The following is a 21,991-nucleotide window of genomic DNA, read 5'->3' as shown; positions in this document are numbered from 1 at the left end:
GTTACAGTTACAGTGGTGTTTCCTAGTGGCCTGGTTACAGTGTGTTCCTAGTGGGCCTGGTTACCAGTTGGCCTGGTTACTTTGTCCTAGTGGCCTGGTTACAGTTAGGGTCTAGTGGCTGGTTACAGTTAGTTTCTAGTGCCTGGTTACAGTTAGTTTCTAGTAGCCTGGTTACAGTTTGTTCTTAGTGGACTGGATACAGTTTGTTTCTAGTGGCCTGGTTACGTTGTTCTTAGTGGCCTTGTTCAGTTAGTTTCTAGTGGGCCTGGTTACAGTTAGTTTCTAGTGGCCTGGTTACAGTTGTGTCTAGTGGCCTGGTTACAGTAGTTTTCTAGTGGCCTGGTTCAAGTTAGTTTCTAGTGGCCTGGTTACAGTTAGTTTCTAGTGCCTGGTTACAGTTTGTTCTTAGTGGCCTGGTTACAGTTAGTTTCTAGTGGCCTGGTTCAGTTAGTTTCTAGGGCCTGGTTACAGTTGTTCTTAGTGCCTGGTTACAGTTAGTTTCTAGTGGCCTGGTACAGTTAGTTTCTAGTAGCCTGGTTACAGTTAGTTTCTAGTGGCCTGGTTACAGTTTGTTCCTAGTGGCCTGGTTTACAGTTTGTTCCTAGTGGCCTGGTTACAGTTAGTTTCTAGTGGCCTGGTTACAGTTAGTTTCTAGTAGCCTGGTTACAGTTAGTTTCTAGTGGCCTGGTTACAGTTAGTTTCTAGTGGCCTGGTTACAGTTGTTCTTAGTGGCCTGGTTACAGTGTGTTTCCTAGTGGCCTGGTTACAGTGTGTCCTAGTGCCTGGTTACAGTTTGTTCCTAGTGGCCTGGTTACAGTTTGTTCCTAGTGGCTGGTTACAGTGTGTTCCTAGTGGCCTGGTTACAGTTTGTTCTTAGTGGCCTGGTTACAGTGTGTTCCTAGTGGCCTGGTTACAGTGTGTTCCTAGTGGCCTGGTTACAGTTTGTTCTTAGTGGCTGGATACAGTTTGTTTCTAGTGCCTGGTTACAGTTTGTTCTAGTGGCCTGGTTACAGTTAGTTTCTAGTGGCCTGGTTACAGTAGTTTCTAGTGGCCTGGTTACAGTTAGTTTCTAGTGGCCTGGTTACAGTTAGTTTCTAGTGCCTGGTTACAGTTAGTTTCTAGTGCCTGGTTACAGTTAGTTCTAGTGGCCTGGTTACAGTTTGTTCTAGTGGCCTGGTTACAGTTGTTTAGTGGCCTGTTCAGTTAGTTTCTAGTGGCCTGGTTACAGTTTGTTCTTAGTGGCCTGGTTACAGTAGTTTCTAGTGGCCTGTTACAGTTAGTTCTAGTAGCCTGGTTACAGTTAGTTCTAGTGGCCTGTTACAGTGTTTCCTAGTGGCCTGGTTACAGTTTCCTCAGTGGCTGGTTACAGTTAGTTTCTAGTGGCCTGGTTACAGTTAGTTTCTAGTAGCCTGGTTACAGTTAGTTTCTAGTGGCCTGGTTACAGTTAGTTTCTAGTGGCCTGGTTACAGTTTGTTCTTAGTGGCCTGGTTACAGTTAGTTTCTAGTGGCCTGGTTACAGTTAGTTTTCTAGTGCCTGGTTACAGTTAGTTTCTAGTGGCCTGGTTACAGTTAGTTTCTAGTGGCCTGGTTACAGTTTGTTCTTAGTGGCCTGGTACATTAGTTCTAGTGGCCTGGTTACAGTTAGTTTCTAGTGGCCTGGTTACAGTTGTTCTTAGTGGCCTGGTTACAGTTTGTTCCTAGTGGCCTGGTTACAGTTAGTTTCTAGTAGCCTGGTTACAGTTAGTTTCTATGGCCTGGTTACAGTTTGTTTCTAGTGGCCTGGTTACAGTTAGTTTCTAGTGGCCTGGTTACAGTTTGTTCCTAGTGGCCAGGTTACAGTTAGTTCTAGTGGCCTGGGTACAGTTTGTTCTTAGTGCTGGTTACAGTTTGTTCTTAGTGGCCTGTACAGTTAGTTTCTAGTGGCCTGGTTACAGTTTGTTTCTAGTGGCCTGGTTACAGTTTGTTCTTAGTGGCCTGGTTACAGTTAGTGTCTAGTGGCCTGGTTACAGTTAGTTCTAGTGGCCTGGTTACAGTTTGTTCTTAGTGGCCTGGATACAGTTTGCTAGTGGCTCGGTTACAGTTAGTTTCTAGTGGCCTGGTTACAGTTAGTTCTAGTGGCCTGTTACAGTTATTTCTAGTGCCTGGTTACAGTTAGTTTCTAGTGGCCTGGTTACAGTTAGTTTCTAGTGGCCTGGTTACAGTTTGTTCTTAGTGGCCTGGTTACAGTTAGTTTCTAGTGGCCTGGTTACAGTTAGTTTCTAGTGGCCTGGTTACAGTTTGTTCTAGTGGCCTGTTTACAGTTAGTTTCTAGTGGCCTGGTTACAGTTAGATTCTAGTGGCCTGGTTACAGTTTTGTTCTAGTGGCCTGGTTACAGTTGTTCTTAGTGGCCTGGTTACAGTTAGTTTTAGTGGCTGGTTACAGTTAGTTCTAGTGGCCTGGTTACAGTTAGTTTCTAGTGGCCTGGTTACAGTAGTTTCTAGTGGCCTGGTTACAGTGTTTCTAGTGGCTGTTACAGTTTGTCTCAGCGGCCTGGTACAGATAGTTTCTAGTAGCCTGGTTACAGTTAGTTTCTAGTGGCTGGTTACAGTTTTTCTTAGTGGCCTGGTTACAGTTAGTTTCTAGTGGCCTGGTTACAGTTAATTCTAGTGGCCTGGTTACAGTTAGTTCTAGTGGCCTGGTTACAGTTAGTTCTAGTGGCCTGGTTACAGTTTGTTCTTAGTGGCCTGGTTACAGTTAGTTTCTAGTGGCCTGTTACAGTAGTTTCTAGTGGCCTGGTTACAGTTAGTTTTCTAGTGGCCTGGTTACAGTTAGTTTCTAGTGGCCTGGATACAGTTGATTCTAGTGGCCTGGTTACAGTTAGTTCTAGTGGCCTTGTTACAGTTAGATTCAGTGGCCTGGTTTACAGTTGTCTTAGTGGCCTGGTTACAGTTAGGTTCTAGTGCTGGTTACAGTTAGTTTCTAGTGGCCTGGTTACAGTTAGTTCTAGTGGCCTGGTTACAGTTAGTTTCTAGTGGCCTGGATACAGTTTGTTCCTAGTGGCCTGTTACAGTTAGTGTCTAGTGGCCTGGTTACAGTGTGTTCTTAGTGGCCTGGTTACAGTTAGTGTCTAGTGGCCTGGTACAGTTTGTTCCTAGTGGCCTGGTTCAGTTAGTTTCTAGTGGCCTGGTTACAGTAGTTATAGTGGCCTGGTTACAGTTAGTTTCTAGTGCCTGGTTACAGTTAGTGTCTAGTGGCCTGGTTACAGTTAGTTTAGTGGCTGGATACAGTTTGTTTCTAGTGGCCTGGTTACAGTTAGTTTTCTAGTGGCCTGGTTACAGTTCGTTTCTAGTGGCCTGGTTACAGTTAGTTCTAGTGGCCTGGTTACAGTTAGTTCCTAGTGGCCTGGTTACAGTTTAGTTTCTAGTGGCCTGGTACAGTTTGTTTCTAGTGGCCTGGTTACAGTTAGTTTCTAGTGGCCTGGTTACAGTTAGTTCCTAGTGGCTGGTTACAGTTAGTTCTTAGTGCCTGGTTACAGTTTTGTTTCTAGTGGCCTGGTTACAGTTTGTTCTTAGTGGCCTGGTTACAGTGTGTTCTTAGTGCCTGCTTACAGTTAGTGTTAGTGGCCTGGATACAGTTTGTTCCTAGTGGCCTGGTTACAGTGTGTTCCTAGTGGCCTGGTTACAGTTTGTTCTTAGTGGCCTGGTTACAGTTCGCCCTGGTAATTTAGGGGATAATTAAGTGGTAAATCTTCCCCAACTGTATGATAGTGGTGCGCCAGATTACAGCAGCCACCCATGAGCTGAGTAATGGGATTCAGTCCCACAATGAGCTGCTCACCCGATAAGAAACCAATTCAGTCAGTCTCCTTCCTCCCTGTATTAGCAGTAGCTTCCCTGGCTCACCTTGGGCTAATGATAGGCCTAAACAAACATGTCCTCTGCAATTTAATAGAGCTACACACGGTATAGAACATAGTCAGAAACATAAATGAGTATATGGACTATTGAGGTCTGATTCATCAACTGCAGGGCTCCATGGAAGTCCCAGGCAGAATGCTAATGGTTTTGATTGAGGGATGAGGGAACACTGTTGCATCGACCATACGTACACTGTAACTATTGATAAACAGGGCAATCACTGTTGAGCAAAACATGACTATCCTCGCACCTACTGTAGAATCAATGTGATTCACTGCCTGTAAGGCAACACAAAATGGGACACTATCATTGATCATCTATACCATTCATTATCTATTTTGTGATTGGTGTAAAAGACATCCCCGGCAGACATGACTGACACGGTGATAACATGAATTCCTCTCAGAACCACAACATTTATCGGTCACTCATTGAAAGCTCTGGTGTTGGGCTTGTGTGTGTTCCTCATTCAATCAAACAGCCCTTCAGTGTGTGTGTGTGTGTGTGTGTGCGTCCGTGCATGTGAGTGTGTGTCGGACCAGAGAAGTGAAGTGGACTTAGACTAGCGGTCTCTGTGTCTTTTAGAGCACAGGACAAAATCACATGCTGCCAGTGAGATGGCAGGGATGTGTCTGATTAAACACTTAAAGGGGGGTGGTGGGATTTTAGCAACCATTTTATCCCCTAGCAATGATGATGAGAGAGCGAGATTGTGTGTGTTATAAATGATTAACCCCCAGTAATCATTATGAAAGAAAGCTAAAGGCTAGCTTTGTCTTCAGCCATTTGTCCCCTGTACCCCTAGCCACTCTACATGTGTGTGGGTGTTTTCTGTGCCTTCCCACAGCCCAGGGGTATCATTCCAGGCCCCGAGCAGACAGCCAAAATAAACCATTGATTTTTTTTCTCAATAAGGCCTTGTTAAGGCTGCTCCCGTGCCACACAACAGATGAATCACTAAAGCAGTATAACCCAGGCAAGCAACTCCTGTATTAACATTCRAGCTCTAATAGTATTACCAGAGGGTTGCAGACAGTATTCTGTGTCTGATGGTGGACTGAGGCATTACTACTCATCTGAGGGCTTGTCTCATCACTGCCCTCCTCTCTTCGTCTCTTGTCCTAACTCATCAAGTCATCGTCACACATTTGTGTCTCACTAAAAAAACTCCCACTCTGTTCTGCCACCCCTCCTCTGCCACAGACATGCTGCCTCAGAGTCACACCAAATTACCTCTCTCCCCCTCTCCCTTTTTCACTCTCTCTACTTCTCTCTTCTCTCCCCTTCTTTCTGTCTTTCTCTCTCTCTTTCTCTCTTTCTCTTTTCATTGTTTATAGGCCCACCATTAAATATTATGGAAAACATTGCGTTGATCATCTCTTTTCAATATTTGATGGAGGAGAAAAGCTGATCATTAGTGAATAGTTTGGTTGTGACTCATCATTATGAGGATTTCTGGGCTATTTATCAAGGCCAAAATCAGAACCCTTTCTGATTTTGTGGGAATTAGTCATATCCTCACAAAACACTTTATTATGTGACTGACTCTACAGTATGAAAATAAATACTGCACTATTAGGCAACCATGCACGTCCTCAGTCACAGGAAAACTGTTGATGAGCATAACAGAGTGTGGTGGGGGTTACAGTATGTGTAATGTGCTTGATTGGGGGTGGTGAATGAGAACTTACCCTCGTCTCCTCACACCCTGTTCGTTTCCCCCTCGTCAACAAATTCCAGCAGCCGAGGACGGGAGTCGTTCACAAGAGGAACACTTTCACGCCAGTCACATCCAATTTACTTATGTATTTGTTTCTTTCAAGCCCCCAGCACATAGCTTTAGGTTCCAAACGTGTCTGATTAACAAAAATACACACACACACACACTCACTTTCTCTCTGTAAAGTAAGGGGGAGGTACGGGGCCGGCACTGCTAATTAGGGGTGACATGATGTTTATGTAACCTCCAAGCTTCCCAAACCAGACACAATTACGGGCCCCTGGTCCCACTGACCCCGGCCCCAGCCCACTGTGGAACCACACAGCACTGCCCCTCTGTCCCAGGCAGGACCCAGGCTGGTCACAGGGCAGGGGGAGGGGTAGTGAGCCAAAGTTCAGTCTCTTTAACAGCTCTCTCTGACGGGAGCTCTGGAGCTGTAATACAAAGTGACGGCCACTTCAGTGCAGAGCCCCCCAATTTCCGCCAGGACTCTATGGCAGGGGAAGGGGGAGAAGGCTGGGGCAGGGGTGGCAGACTTGTTGTGGCCCAGTGTGTGAGAGTTAAGGCAGGGGCCTCATTAGAAGGCTTTACTGCACTCTGAGACTGTCTTTAACCCCCCCTGCGCATCCCACCCCACCCCACCCCGCCACCTCCCACATACACACACACACTAACCACTTACTTCAAAACACACCATCAAAAAGAAGTGGTTCTTTCAATTCAAACATCCATTTTAAGTTGTATTAAAAACTCAGAGAGATGTTTTTAAGCAATATTATTTGACTGACTACAGGATGCAACCTACTAGTATTGCATGCTGCTTTAAAAACAAATCTGATTAAAATGTGTTGAAAGTGCTGTATGAGGCCCATATAGTCTATCCCACAGAATGCATAACTGTTTCTTCCTTTTCAATGCCTTTTATCTTACATGCATCTCTGCAAACTTCCTCGCTTGAATCATAGTGAGTCACATCCACGTAAGAACTTAAGTAGGATGGAGAAGTTTTATATGTCCACTTTAATAATCCACAGTAACACAGGGCCTTGGGGAGCTCAGTCATAGAAGGCCAGTCAGATGAGAGATGACAGGCACTTACTCATACTGCCAACAGGACACAAAGCCCTGGTGTAGATAAAGCCTGTAGCCCGTATTCCCGCTCATCAGTGCTCAGGCAGCACAGCCTGGCACACCAAATGATGCGTCTCATACAGACAATTAAAGAGCAAATCAATTCTGCTGCTTGGATTAAATAATGGAGGCGCAGTCATTTACAACCACAAAGCACACAGTGGAAAACATGCACGGCTAACATAGTTACAGGAGACATTGATTGCAGCATGTTTCTCCAAGATCCCACAGATGAAAAAGTTAGGCCAATCACAAACAGACCTGTTTTTCATTAGAGGTTATTATTCACTGAAAATACAATGGCTTCTTCCTAATCTTCCCATTACATTTTGGGTGCAGTTTTTAAGGTAGCTTGTAGAGGGCATGGGGATCATAGTGAAGTCAAGGCTTATTACCAAAGACTTCATAAACTTAATAAGTAACACTAGATCTGAGTGGCTGGATGAAGCAAGGGACTGAGATGTTAGGACTGTAATCACCACACAGCAGTCAGGGGAGACAGGAGGGAGAGTAGTGCTCACTACGCTGAGCTACTCTGTCTGAGAGCCCTGATGAGGTCACACTCTGAGGACCAACAGGCCATCAAACCCTGCCTGTGACGTCATCAACAATCCTCTCACTCCTGTTTAAGAACAAATATGCATACTTACTCCACACTCGAGGAATATGAAACTGAGTCATTGTGTGTGTTTGTGTGTGTGTGTGTGTGCCTGCGAGAGAGACATAGAGAGCATAAGGAAGAGTGTACTCACCAGCCTGGTTGGTTGTGATGTTGACGGAGGAGTACTGTGGTGAGTAGGGGCTCTGCTCGGAGACCCCATTGACGGCCTGCACCTCGAAGGTGTACTGTGTGTGCGCCAGCAGGTCACTGATGTAAACACGGGGCTCTGTCAGACCCAGCTGGCGGGGTACAAACTGGACATTGTCGCCACAGCGCGTGCAGCCTCCCCGGCCCCCTCCACAGCTCTTACAGATGATGTTGAAGACCACATCCTCACGGCCACCTGACTCCCTCGGAGGCTGCCACTCCAGTATCAGAGACGTCTCGTTCACGATAGACAGAACGTTCTGAGGAGCCGACGGCACGGCTGGAAACACACAGACAATAGACAGTCAACTGAGATGGTTTCTGTTAGGAATGTGAGAAGCATTTACAGTAGTCTCATACACTACATGACCAAAGGTTTGTGGTCGCCTGCTCGTCGAAACATTTCATTCCAAAATCATGGGCATTAATTTGAAGTTTGGTCCCCCTTTGCTGCTATAACAGCCTCCACTCTTCTGGGAAGGCTTTCCACTAGATGTCGGAACATTGCTGCGGGGACTTGCTTCCATTCAGCCACAAGAGCATTAGTGAGGTCGGGCACTGATGTTGGATGATTAGGCCTGGCTCACAGTCGGCGTTACAATTCATCCCGAAGGTGTTTGATTGGGTTGAGGTCAGGGCTCTGTGCAGACCAGTCAAATTCTTCCACACTGATCTCGACAAACCATTTCTATAGGACCTCGCTTTATGCACGGGGGCATTGCAATACTAAAACAGGAAAGGGCCTTCCCCAAACTGTTGCCACAAAGTTGGATGCACAGAATCGTCTAGAATATCATTGAATGCTGTAGGATTAGGATTTCCCTTCACTGGAACTCAGCCCGAACCATAAAAAACATCCTCCTCCACCAAACATTACAGTTGGCACTATGCATTCTGGCAGGTAGTGTTCTCCTGGCATCTGCCAAATGCAGATCCGTCCGTTGGACTGCCAGACGGTGAAGCGTGATTCATCACTCTACAGAATGCGTTTCCACWGCTGCAGAGTCTAATGGCGGCAAGCTTTACACCACTCCAGCCGACGCTTGGCATTGCGCATGGTGACCTTAGGCTTGTGTGCGGCTGCTCGGCCATGGAAACCCATTTCATGAAGCTCCAGACAAACTGTTACTGCGCTGACGTTGCTTCCAGAGGCAGTTTGGAACTCGGTAGTGAGTGCTGCAACTGAGGACAGACGTGCTATGTGCTTCAGCACCCGGCGGTACCGTTCTGTGAGGTTGTGTGGCCTACCACTTTGCGGCTGTGCCATTTTTGCTCCTAGATGTTTCCACTTCACAATAACAGCACTTACAGCTGATCAGGGCAGCTCCAGCAGGGCAGAAATTTGACGAACTGACTTGTTGGTAAGGTGGCATCCTATGACGGTGCCATGCTGAAAGTCACTGAGCTCTTCAGTAAGGCCATTCTACTGCCAATGTTGTCTATGAAGATTGCATGGCTGTGTGCTCGATTTTATACACCTGACAGCAACAGGTGTAGCTGAAATAGCCGAATCCACTCATTTGAAGGGGTGTCTGTACTTTTGAATATATAGTGTATGTGGAGTGTGGTTTGTCTACAGATTTAAGGTGTAAGAAAAACMAATGGACTCAATGTACTCTAGTTAGTTCAAAAGAACTACTTCATGACATTTAATTCAGATGTTGGCAGGGGAATTAAGTTTCTTGTGTCCTTGGAGTTCTTGAGGGTAGGAATACCAGAGCAAGTATCACCCTACTCAAATAACCCTTTCACTGGAGGAGAGAGAACCCACACTCCTACAAATACAGTACAGTCTCTTTGAGGTCTTTGCCTGGTATGCTCAACTAAATCCTTCCCCCAGGAAGCCCATTTAAACACACTGGACATCAACATGAAGATAGGATGACTTTTCATGTCCATGTTGTCACATATTTGTTTCAATCTGTTGGTTATGTATAGCAGAGCATCATATGTAGTGCAGGACAGAGAAAGTGACTGTTGCTCATACACAACCACTACTTATAGAGGCATTACTGGTTGAAAGTAACATTCCCCATGGCATCACATTTGACTGACAGCCCAAACAAACACACAATGAGTACTGTTTATCTTTTACGGGCATGTGCAGCTAATTAGGGAGGATGCCCTCTCCAGGGCTAATGAGATAAACAACAAAATTCCCCCTGCCCATAAACACATAAACCTGAATTGATCACTTATTTAACCGCCCTTTTAATTGGCTCCCATTAACAGACCTCCAGGCCTGGAGCAATGCCCATCGAAGCCCTCTGTGTGTCTCTCTCTCTCTCTCTCTCACGCAAAAACAGCCTCCTAAACATCATCTCTTTCCTGGGGAGGGCTGGAATGGGCGGCTAATGGCCCCTGTTAGCTTGAGGGCCACTCAGATAGGCCCGTTTCCCTCCTTTAATCATCCCGGGCCCGCTGCGTTTAATACCAGCGACGTGACGCTGCTTTCTCATTCACAACAGCTGCTCTGTTCCCAGAGCCGGGCTTATGCAAATCTCCTTTGTTGGAGGCGCTCAAATATTTCTGTCCCTCTCCCTTTCACAGAGGAGGGAAGGAGAAAAAAATCAGCCATGGTTGTGAAAGGAGCTCTCTCTCACTCTCTCTCTCTCTCTCTCTCTCTCTCTCTCTCTCTCTCTCTCTCTCTCTCTCTCTCTCTCTCTCTCTCTCTCTCTCTCTCTCTCAGCACACTATATATACTGCATATTCCTCTCTCTCTCTCTCTGTGTTCATGTCTTCCCCTTAATCTTTATCCCGCCTGTGTTCTCTTTCTCTTTTCTTAGACCCTCCGTTAACCATAAATTCAAATGGCTTCATTGGCATGACAAGAGGAATCTAGGCCTAGTCTATTCCCCCTGTCTGTCCCACTACAATGCTGCATGGCCTGACCCAGTAACCTCTGCTCTGGCTGAGGGCAGCAGGGCTCTATGATGTGAGGTGGGGAGGCTGGCCTATGTGTTTTGGGCCAGACCTGTTGGCAGTGCTGGGTGTATGTGAGGGACTGCTCTCTGACAGGCCTCCTCTGTTTCTGCTCAGAGAGGCTCTGGTGTCCATTGATCTTTGATTCCTCTCAGTTTCTCAGGACCAGGGTGTGAAATGAAAAGAGTGTGTTTGTGTGTGTTGGTCGATAGTACATACTTGTGCAGGGCATCTGGAAGGGATCTGAGTCAGTGCGATAGTAACCGTTGCGGCACACACAGTTAGTGGCTCCTTCGTTGGTGGTGCGGCTGTTGATTGGACACTGCATGCAGGATACATCACCCTGTATAGGCTTGAAGAAGCCCGATGYACAAGCTGGGATAAAAACAGAAGAGAGAGAGAGATGAGATATGAACATATCCACATTTACATACTGTATTTCATGTTTGGTCAGTTTTATTCCCTGTTTGGCTTCATCTCACTACGAGACATGTGGTCCAGAGACCAAAATGCAAAAGAGACAAACACAGATCACAGTTGAGCATAAATATACATTAGTGCATCCTCCTCGCATGTGAGGGTTTCTCTGTGGAGATGACAACATAACATGTACAGTACTGTGTTTTACTTTAATTATTCAGCGTGCTCACAGCACACTAATTGCCTGAGACTCTCTGGAGTGGACTACTTCCTGTTAAGTGCTCTTTAAAGGTCCTCTACTCTTGCTGGGAGAGTGGCAGGAAAACTTACAGCCATGGTTAGGGGTGGTGATCACACACTACTGCATCAAAACTGTGTGTGTGTGTGTGTGTGTGTGTGTGTGTGTGTGTGTGTGTGTGTGTGTGTGTGTTGGTGTGTGTGGTGTTGTGTGTGTGTGTGTGTGGTGTGTGTGTGTGTGTGTGTGTGGTGTGTGCGTGTGTGTGCGTGCGTGGCGTACGCATGTAAAAGCAGTCAAGCACTACATTTACAGTGAAACTCACTCTCCCTGAAATCCTCTTCATCCTTACCTCAGTTACCCCCCACTCCTGCCCCCACTCCCGCGCACACACACACACACACACCACACAGAGGACACAGCACACACACACACACACACACACACACACACACACACACACACACAGTGGAACCCTTCCCAGAATGCACAGCAGCCCCTGCTCAAGCACCATGTCAAGAGCTGTTTTTGTACTGGGGTCAAACCAGCTGAGGTTGGTATAGCTTGAGATAATCACCACCCACCTCCCTCCTTGTCTCCCCATCCGTAAAAGGAGGAAATGGAGTAGTGTGGGGACTCGCTACGAGCTAAAGACACACATGAAAAATCCACACACAGGAGGTGCCACACTTATGAATGACCTTCACAGAGTTATGAATGTCCTTATGCCAATGCTACCTGCTGTGATACATTATGTAACATTGGGATTGCAAAAAAAACAACATCTGGAGGGATCCTTATCCTGTTGAATCCTGCACCATAACCCATCTCACAAACTCTCACTATGTTCCATATCTAGGAATAATAAAACCGTCATTTCCCTATCATCCCTGGTCTGAGCTGCCAATTACAGCTGGATTAAAGTGTGTGTCATATGGAAACGTCTGCAGCTGGAACTTTATTTGGAGAAGGTCAAATCACAAGGCAGGATAAGTCTGGGTTCAATCCCACTGTTTATACTAGGAAGACAGATACCAGTTCCCAGTGACCATGCTGGAACACCATGCTGGAGCAGGATTACTGCTCTTTTCCAATCCCAACTCCCCACAAACTCCCTGGAAAACACATCTCAATCATCATCCTCTGTCCAAGACTGCTGCACACACTAGAGCACTGCTGTGCTTTAGTAGCCCAATCCCTGGCCCTGGCCCATCAAACTCAGATTCCTTAGAAAAAAGTGTCACACAAACAGAGGAACATTTTCAGTGAGGCTGATGCATCCTGTGGAAAGATCATTGTCATAAACATCAGCCGCAGGAAGCAGTATTGGGGATAAAACGGAGGAAATCTGATCAAGCTCTTCAATAAATATTAGTCTCAATATATTTTTATTCTCCTGTGATTGATGGGGGAAAGCGATCTGGTACAGAGTGAAACATGAGGCCGGCACATTCACACTGCCAGTCACCAGAGTCACTGAATGAGGCCCCAGCTACAGATCTGTGGATTGGGACTGAGACTAAAGAACACAGTGGTCTATGGCAGTGAAGAGCTCAGAGGAGCGCCACCAAAGAAAATAGCAGAAAGAGCCAGCGAGAGGGAAAGGAGAAGGGGTGGAGCAGAGGAGAGAAGAAGAGAAAGACAGAAGGCAGTAGGCGGCGCTTAGGATTGAGTAATGGGTGTTTAGGGCAAGCATGTTTTATATGGAAGAGAGAGTTGGGAAGGGGGCACAGTGTCAACAACTAGGCCTATTGTCTATTGTTTGGTAGCCGGATATGACCAGGTATCGCTTTTTCTGTCTTTATTGTTCCTACTGTCCTGTAGCATCCATGACAGAGACAGAGAGATAGAGAGACTAACAGACAGAGAAAAAGACAGCCCAGGCTGTGTTAGATGTGGGGCTCAGCTTGTCACCACCAGGGCCATATATTTTTTTGGGGGGGGGGATTCCACCAGTCTTTCAAGAGGCTGTGTTGGAAGGCTGGGGAGCTGCTCGGTGTCAGATGTAGCCTGCGGACGAGTACATAGCTCTGATTAAAAAGCAGATCAGCGCTTTGATTCCCTCCTCACTCAGATTGGTAGTGTTGAGCTGTTTGATCACAATCTCCCTCGACTCGCTCAGTCAACATGCAATGGCTGAAGCCTTATTATGATGCAGCTTCTGACATCCCTCTGGCAAGGGGAGGTAATAATGAGGGGAATATTCATTGCTGGTGTTTTATTTTCCCTCCTTTTATTCTTTTTAAATATATGTCTCTATTAATATCCTTAAATAAATAAGCACGTTTTCTCAGCTTTCTGGATTTTGACAGAAGTGATGAAACGCTGCATTAAGTCAAGAAGAAAAGGCGCACAGAAACATTCTAATGGAATTTATAAACACTTCAGATTTAATTTAGTGTCAGCTGTGTCAAAGGGTCCAGATCACCTCAAAGTGGTTCCAGGCACACGCCAAGAAAGGAAAGGCTTGGCTGTCACATCTCAATGACTGCTGTTCTCCAGAGCAGAGGCAACACAGTGACTGGCTAGAGCCCAACCCTTTCTGTCTGTGTTATGAACTTTAATAACACATCCTGACATAAAGAATTTATTTGGGAGTACTGTTGACTCACTGTATAAAAAGGGTATTGTGAGAGGTAAGTCCTCCGTGCCAGGGAGCCAGTCAGGTTTTACAGCAGGTCATTTGCTGGTTGTTTCAAAGGCTTCCCGGAAGTTTCAGCCAGGCAAATGTATGTTAATGGAAAGAGAGAACCTGCAGCTCAGAGCCACTGTATAAAGCCTAGTCTGTGTGAAAAGGTGGGGCTCCATTGTTTTCAGTGGCAGTGCTGATGATGAAGCCAGCCACTACTGGAAACATTCTGAGCTGACAGTGCATCTGGCTTCTCCAGCTCAGTTTGAACAGACACACACATGCACACACAAACGTGCACGTACAGACACATACAGTACATGCACACACACACACACACACACAGACAGAAATATTTGCAGGCAGCACAGCAGCAGAACGGTGTGCCCAGACAGTCAGGAAGAACCCAAACAAAGGCTGGGCATTTGGCATTTCCATCATGGCTGTCTGAGCTGTGCAGTGCCTTACCATGGCCAGGGAATCATCTGGCTGATAACAGCCACTAATCCAGCCAAAGGCATGTCTATTGAGAGAAACCCATGACCTGTTCCACACCTCTCCCGTCCCCGTCCCCGTCCCCCAGCAACCCCACCCGACAGAGAGGTCCTTTGTCCACACCCCCCACGCCCTCTCCTGTTTCCCCATTCCTCCTATTCAGCTGCTTCAAAACCAGCCCCCAAAAATGCTGAATTTAATGAAAGCAGCCCTCAAAAAGAGACAAGGGAGAGAAAGGGGTAAGGTGTGTGTGCGTGTGTGCGTACGTGCGTGTGTGAGTGTTCATTGCGTGTGAGTGTGAAAGACAAAAGGCTGGAGGGGAAAGAACTGGAGGTGTGAGGTTTTGTTAGCGCAGCAGAAAAAAAGTGCTGAAAGCTGTGAAAATGGGCAGAGTCACAGGGCTTCTCTGTGTGGACGTTTTCTATTGTCACAGAGAGAGAGGGCCACTGTAGGGAGCGATGGGCTTGGTCGTCATGGCACTTCTGCTCTCTGTTTACTGTCTGTCTACTGTATAAACAATTTGGATCACTGGGAAAAATAGATGAGATGTTATCCCTTAATAAGGATAGACCATAAAGAGAGAGGGGCTGTTTTGTACCATACTTACTGTCCGATGAAGGAGCAAATCAGATCCAAATTAGAAGAGGAAAAACTGTTAGCTATAATATGGACAGCGAATACACTTGTACTGTTCTGAATCCTGAGATGTTTTCTCTGCAGTGGTCACATGTGAGGAGGAGCTAACCTTGTGATGGGCCAGCCAGCTGTGCAAGCCATGGCCACAAGTTAACCTAAGGAGAGCATCCATATTGTAGGTAGGGGGTGTAGGTAAAGCCAGTCTGTCCCCTTCATGCCGGCCCTTCCATAGGGAACACACTTCTATTTGGCTGAGCAGTGACATACAGGGCCCCAGAATTCAATTAAGGCCTGGGTCTCACACAGGGCCAGCTAATTCAATCAAAGCGGTGTGAAAGCAATTAGACGACTGGCATTCACTTCACCCCACACACAGGCACAAATTAGATATTCACTTCCCTCTCTAGGTTTCCCTGTCTGATGCAATTAGCGTGCCTGTATCTCGGCGTGGCTCGCACTGGGGAGCAGGGTGTGAGGGTGACCAATGACCTACTGGGCGTAAATTAAGCTTCTCTCCACCTCCTGGACAGGACAGGAACACTTCCTGTGTGAGTAAGTCGGACGCCCACTTGCACTACTAAGGAGAGGAGAGGGCTGGACTTCACAGTGATTCAGAGGCTGGGGTCAAAACAGCAGCCTTCACTGGTTGTGCAGTCCCCTCAAGGTCCAGTGAGTGATGGCTGCTTTCATCTTACATTCTATCCATGTGTGTGAAGACTGCACATGTATGTAAGTCTATGTTGTCGTTGTGTATTAATTATGCATGAATGTGTGTGTGTGAGTGTGTGTATCTGCAGAAGGATCTGGCAGGTGGAAGGTGAGTCATTGTCAGTGCCCCTGCTCTAAGCTATGTTCCTCTACAGTTGTCAGTGAGCTCTCCTCAGACAGCATCAAGCCCAAATCTACCCAGCGGGCGCCATGGAGACAGATTAGGTGCTCCGGTGGAGCCCATGTGAGCAGGAGATTAGTAAGAAATGTGTGAGACACCTGGGAAATGCCTCTCAACAGCCTGGAGAGGGGGAGGGCCCAGGCTCACAATACAGACTAGAAAGCCGGCACATGTCCCAACACCACACCAGCGACACACACACACACACACACACACACACACACACACACACACACACACACACACACACACACACACAATGCTGACAGAATGCATTTATAAACAACCCCTGGCCACAGCCCAGAGGACAATTTCAGCTATCTATACATCTCCTAGGTGCCAAATACCAGGCTCAGATGTACTCTGTACCCCAGTCTTGGTATCAGAGGTTTCTCTCACTGGGGCACAGAGTACATGAGTACAACCCCCAGTATAACTGTGGTATGGGTTAGCATTCAAGGACAAAAGGAACATGGGCCAGGTCAACATAGTAGCTCACTAAAAATAATTTGCTGGTGGATTAAAAATGTTGTAACCTGATAACAGCAGTAAAGTTATTTCCAGAAACCCAACGTCCTCATTCATTATCCCCATTCATTACACGTAAGAAACCAACAAACACCTCTGCACACACTTAGACCCTCTCCCCATACCTTATTGTCACATGTGGCAAACATTATCTTTCTCATTCAAACGACATATCCATGGTGTTCCTTGAGTTGGAACACCACGCAGTCATAATGATTATCAGGTCATAAATACCCCCAAAATGTATAATCAGCAAAGGGAAAAGTGTCTTAACCACAGTATTTCCATAGTGTCTGATAACTACCATGTGTCAATAGAATTGGGGAAAGATGAAAGGGAAGAATCTCTGGAGCCATACATGCAGCACAGTAATAATGTCTGGAATTTTCACTGCTGCTTTTTTTCCCCCCTCCTCATTTTTTTCCACACAGAATAAAAACTGAAATGGGGTATGGTAAAATTACAGGCATTTGAGCAGTCACAAAAAATTGTGAAGGGTCATTTCATGCAGGCAGATCACTTGACAGCTTGCTCTCTGGAGGGTCCAGGGGGCCAATCAGGTTGGAGGTAGACCCCCGAGCCCCGGCCTCGGTATATGGGGCTGCAGATGGTTGGGGTGTGGCCAGAGAGAGTCAGGCAGACCCCTGTAAAATAATTAATCTCCATTAAAGATGCCCTGTCAACCTCAACCTGCTACATCTCCTGCCTGCAGTCACAGGAGCTACCTCTGAAACTCCCCTTATCTCCCTACTGATAATTAGGATGATCACAAGAAATAGTKAAACAGGAAGATACATACAGCATTGAATTGCCTGTAGAGATAACCGTTGTCAAGCACACAAAAACCCATATTTGACACATAGATCCTCAGTTGCTAAATCATGCTCTCTGGTGAAGAGTTACACAATGATACGTCAAGTGGAATGTACAGTAATAGACAAAAGTTTGGACACACCTACTCATTCAAGGGTTTTTCTTTATTTCTACTATTTTCTACATTGTAGAATAATAATGAAGACATCAAAACTATGAAATAATACATATGGAATCATGTAGTAACCAAAAAAGTGTTAAACAAATCAAAATATATTTTATATTTGAGATTCTTCAAAGTAGCTTGATGACAGCATTGCACACTCTTGGCATTCTCTCAACCAGCTTCATGAGGTAGTCACCTGTTTTAATTAACAGATGTGACTTGTTAAAAGTTAATTTGTGTAATTTCTTTCCTTCTTAATGTGTTTGAGCCAATCAGTTGTGTAGTGACAAGGTAGGGTTGGTAAACGGAAGATAGCCCTATTTGGAAAAAAACATGTCCAAATTATGGCAAGAACAGCTTAAATAAGCAAAGAGAAACAACAGTCCATCATTACTTTAAGACATGAAGGTTAGTCAATCCTCCACAGGAATGGAAGACCCAGAGTTACCTCTGCTGCAGATGATACGTTCATTAGAGTTACTAGCCTCAGAAACTGCCAACTAACTGCACATCAGATGGCAGTCCAAATAAATGCTTCACAGAGTTCAAGTAACAGACACATCTCAACATCAACTGTTCAGAGGAGACTGCGTGAATCAGGACTTAATGGTCGAATTGCTGCAAAGAAACCACTACTAAAGGACACCAATAAGAAGAGAGACTTGCTTGGGCCAAGAAACACAAGCAATGTACATTAGACCAGAGGAAATCTGTCCTTTGGTCTGATGAGTCCAAATTTGAGATTTTTGGTTCCAACCGCCATGTCTTTGTGAGACGCAGAGTAGGTGAACGGATAATCTCCGGATGTCTGGTTCCCACCGTGAAGCATCGAGGAGGAGGTGTGATGGTGTGGGGGTGCTTTGCTGGTGACACTGTCTGTGATTTATTTAGAATTCAAGGCACACTTAGCCAGCATGGCTACCACAGCATTCTGCAGCGATATGCCATCCCATCTGGTTTGAGCTTAGTGGGACTATCATTTGTTTTTCAACAGGACAATGACCCAAAACAAACCTCCAGGCTCCTTAAGGGATATTTGACCAAGAAGAAGAGTGATGGAGTGCTGCACCAGATGACCTGGCCTCCACAATCACCTGACCTCAACCCAGTTGAGATGGTTTGGGATGAGTTGGACAGCAGAGTAAATGAAAAGCAGCCAACAAGTAGTCAGAATATGTGGGAACTCCTTCAAGACTGTTGGAAAAGCATTCCAGGTGACTACCTCATGAAGCTGGTTGAAAGAATTCAAAGAGTGTGCAAAGCTGTCATCAAGGCAAAGGGTGGCTACTTTGAAGAATCTAAAATATAAAACACTTTTTTGGTTACTACATGATTCCACATGTTATTTCATAGTGTTGATGTCTTCACTATTATTCTACAATGTAGAAAATAGTACAAATAAAGAAAAACCCTGGAATGAGTAGGTGTATCCAAACTTTTGACTGGTACTGTAGGTGTTACTCCTCCCCAGCTCATTATAGTCACTGATGTTGTCAGTGGTAATGAGGACAAAAGAGTCTGTCCTGTCTTTATCCACACAAGACATTTCAGACAGGTGCTAAAAGGAGTTACTGTATTCATCATCTCTACTGGCTTTGTACTGCAACACTTCACACTGTGAATGGTGTTACATAAAGCACATAGCTGGATCTCCCAGACTGATTCAACGCAGCTTCACTCAGCACTGCATGCTACCATGATTTAAGAGAGTCATGGTGGCTATTGTACTGGGAGTGTTACAGTGATCCAGGATGGGGAGAAAACAATGACTTTCTCCATCAGCACTTGAACGGGAATGCTCTGTTGAGAATTTGAGACGTAAGGGACAAGTAGGAAACGGGACGATGTAGGAGTGATCTCGTGTCAGAATTTCTCCTGTCATTGTGAGGGGGACAAAGGACATGGACACATACCCTTATACACCCCCTCCCATGGGAACAGTTTACCTGCCAATACTCAGGACACACCCAACAACATGGGTATTAGGGTTGTATAAAGCAGTTGGTCATGACATTTCCCCCTTACTGGAACAGTAATATCTTGGATGATGAAATCATGCTTTTTGCTTTATGAAATGTATCGCGCCTCTGGGATAGGGGTAAGGGAGGGCAGACAGCGCACACACACACACATACAGAGCACATACAAACACATATAAACACACACACACACAAACACACACCATGCTATGATTCATAGTTTTTTTTAGGGAGTATGTGTGTCTCCACTCCACTATCCATATCAATGTGTTTGGAGTCTTTATGAGTTTTGACGGCGACTGTCAGAGCCCTGGCCCCTAAACTCCCAAATGTACCCTTTTCTCAAGGACAGGCTGTTGCCTGGGAAACAGGAGCTCCTGTCATGGAGGACCTCACCGTTCCGCATGCTGCACCTAGAGCTTCGAGCTGTGATCAGAGACACTGTCTAGAACAGGAGGAGGAGGAGGAGAAGGGGGAGAAGGAGCACCTCCTGCAGACAACCATGGTGTTAAAGTGGAACGGACAGCATTTTAACAACATGAAATAGTATTAACATTTGTTCATATACACCCCCAGAAAGAATATGATGCCTTTGTTGTTATTTTCTGACAAGCAAGCACTCATTTTCACGTTTTCATACATTCAGAGAATGTTTGGGAATGACATAGAGTAAGGCATTTGTGAAAATTCTATAGCAATATAGAGTGGGAAAGCAGCCATACGTTTGGACAATTAATAGACACTGCAGTAAATAAAACCTAATAAAAACATCTGTCATGTCCAGGACCGGAGTCTACACAGACCAGTGTGCCATAGCCAATCAGAGTTACAATAGGCCAATATGCAAATAAGCCATTTACCACATAGGCAGGCCTCTCTAGCGACTTTTCTTGGTAAAAGATTCTAGRGACAAATTCAGCTACTTAAACGGGCCTCCCATCATTCACTTTGAACTGGACTGTGTATTTAGAGGCAGTAGCAACACCCGACTTTAGATTATTAGAAAGCATTCACCAAAAGCCATAAATACAACTGAATAGATTTCTGCAAATATGTAAATCCCACGGGTGTCCTCTTACATTTGGAAACTTTACGTTCCTATCGATCAAACAACCATGAAATGCTAACTCTCCCTCAGTTGCCTATGCACATCAACAACAACAAAATCAACAACTAATATTAGCCAAAGCGAGATGAACTAAAATCTAATGAGGGAACAGTAGATAAACCCTCTTAAACCTTGTCAGTTGGCCGTCAAAATTGCACTCATAAACAATGTGGAATAGTAGTCTGCTCGCCCTGCAGCTTGCCTGCCGATGCATGCTTGTCCCAACCCACGTTTTAACAAATGAATGGGAACTTGCCTGCCTACCCGCCCATTTGATAGATGCCAAATACATTTGATTGACAACTAAGAGATATGCTAACTGTGGATAACAGAAAAAAGATATGGGGAAGGGGGGAAGTTGTCAACTTACCCACTCGTCCAATGACATCCTCCCAGCAGCAGCAAACATTAGGCTCCAGGTTTTTAGCTTGCTAAATAAATAGGGACAAAAATAAATAAGCTAGCCCATTAGCCACATTATGACTGACTTGTGATCATTGCCCTTGCTAATTTGATTGTATTGACATTCCAGGCCTTGGTTACATTTGTCAGTTTTTGTCGAACATATTAAGTCACTGTAACTGAAACAGTGCATCCCGAATGCCTGGAGGCAGCCAACAATGTACCAGGCCAGATGTGATTTACAACCTGATAGCAATATTTGTTGGACTACCAAGAAATGTATTGGTGAATTGTATTAATCATGCATTGAACTGCATCCATCTATTCTGCCTTACTCTACGTCATGGACTTGTTTTGTCAAATATAACCTATTTTTAAAACATCTTATAAAGTTGGTTTGTAGCAAAACTGGGAATTTGATATTTTGACTGATATTATGATTGTCTGTTTCATATCTGTACACTTCAACGTGTACATGACAATAAGAGGATTCTTTGAATTCCAGTCAATGATTTGTTGATTGAAATCATCCGTATCAAAATCACTGGGCAGTATTTTTTCACCTAGCACAAAACAACTAAGCCCCGGATGGCTGTGGGTATCCCGGGTAGGTGAGAAGCATGCAGTGAGGGATCTTTTGTTGCCCAGAGACAGATGCAGGAAATAGCTGACAGAGGCTGTCTCTACTGTGTGCATGGAGGAGGGGTCTCTCTCTCTCTCTCTCTCTCTCTCTCTCTCTCTCTCTCTGATACCCAGGTTTTCGAAATACGATGTTTATCTTACTGTGTATGTGTGTGTGGCGTGTGTGTGTGTATGCTTGTACGTGTGTGGTACGTCAGAGGGTTACACAGGGACAGTGACAGGATTCAATGCCAGCTGCTCCTGCAATTCCCCCCCATCCCACTACCCCATTTTGCCTCCTTGTCTCCAGTGACGGGCACACAGTCCCTTTATGCCTCCTGTCCCATGCAGACCCCACCTTGGGAGCTCTGTCACTAAGGGCCGGACTAGTACTGCTCACTGGCTTTGTTTTGATGGCGCGAGAGAGGAGCGAGAGAGGAGAGAGAGACAAGGGAGGACAAAAAGATAGAAGGGAGACGATACAGAGAGATACAAAGAGAAGAAGAAGAAGAGAGAGAGAGGAGAGAGAGAGAGAGAGGAGAGAGGAGAGAGAGAAAGAGAGAGAGAGAGAAAGGCGAAACCAGAGCAAAGG

General features: G+C 45.6%; 1 protein-coding gene across 9 annotated transcripts in view; it reads right to left on the bottom strand.

The window, feature by feature from the left end:
- The window catches only part of LOC111969988 (ephrin type-B receptor 2-like), a 182,979-nt gene that overhangs the window by 39,844 nt on the left and 121,144 nt on the right, over positions 1–21,991 (bottom strand). For all 9 annotated transcript variants that reach the window (XM_023996443.2, XM_023996448.2, XM_023996446.2 and 6 more), the window contains exons 4-5: positions 10,698–10,853; positions 7,501–7,836 (exon numbers count right to left, since the gene is read on the bottom strand). In XM_023996443.2, coding sequence (XP_023852211.1) covers positions 7,501–7,836; positions 10,698–10,853 — 492 coding nt within the window. The remainder of the gene's footprint in view (positions 1–7,500; positions 7,837–10,697; positions 10,854–21,991) is intronic.

Source organism: Salvelinus sp. IW2-2015, linkage group LG11, assembly GCF_002910315.2.
Source record: "Salvelinus sp. IW2-2015 linkage group LG11, ASM291031v2, whole genome shotgun sequence".
Classification (NCBI taxonomy): domain Eukaryota; kingdom Metazoa; phylum Chordata; class Actinopteri; order Salmoniformes; family Salmonidae; genus Salvelinus; species Salvelinus sp. IW2-2015.
The sequence above is the reverse complement of the archived record's forward strand: the minus strand, read 5'-3'. Positions and strand labels throughout refer to the sequence as shown.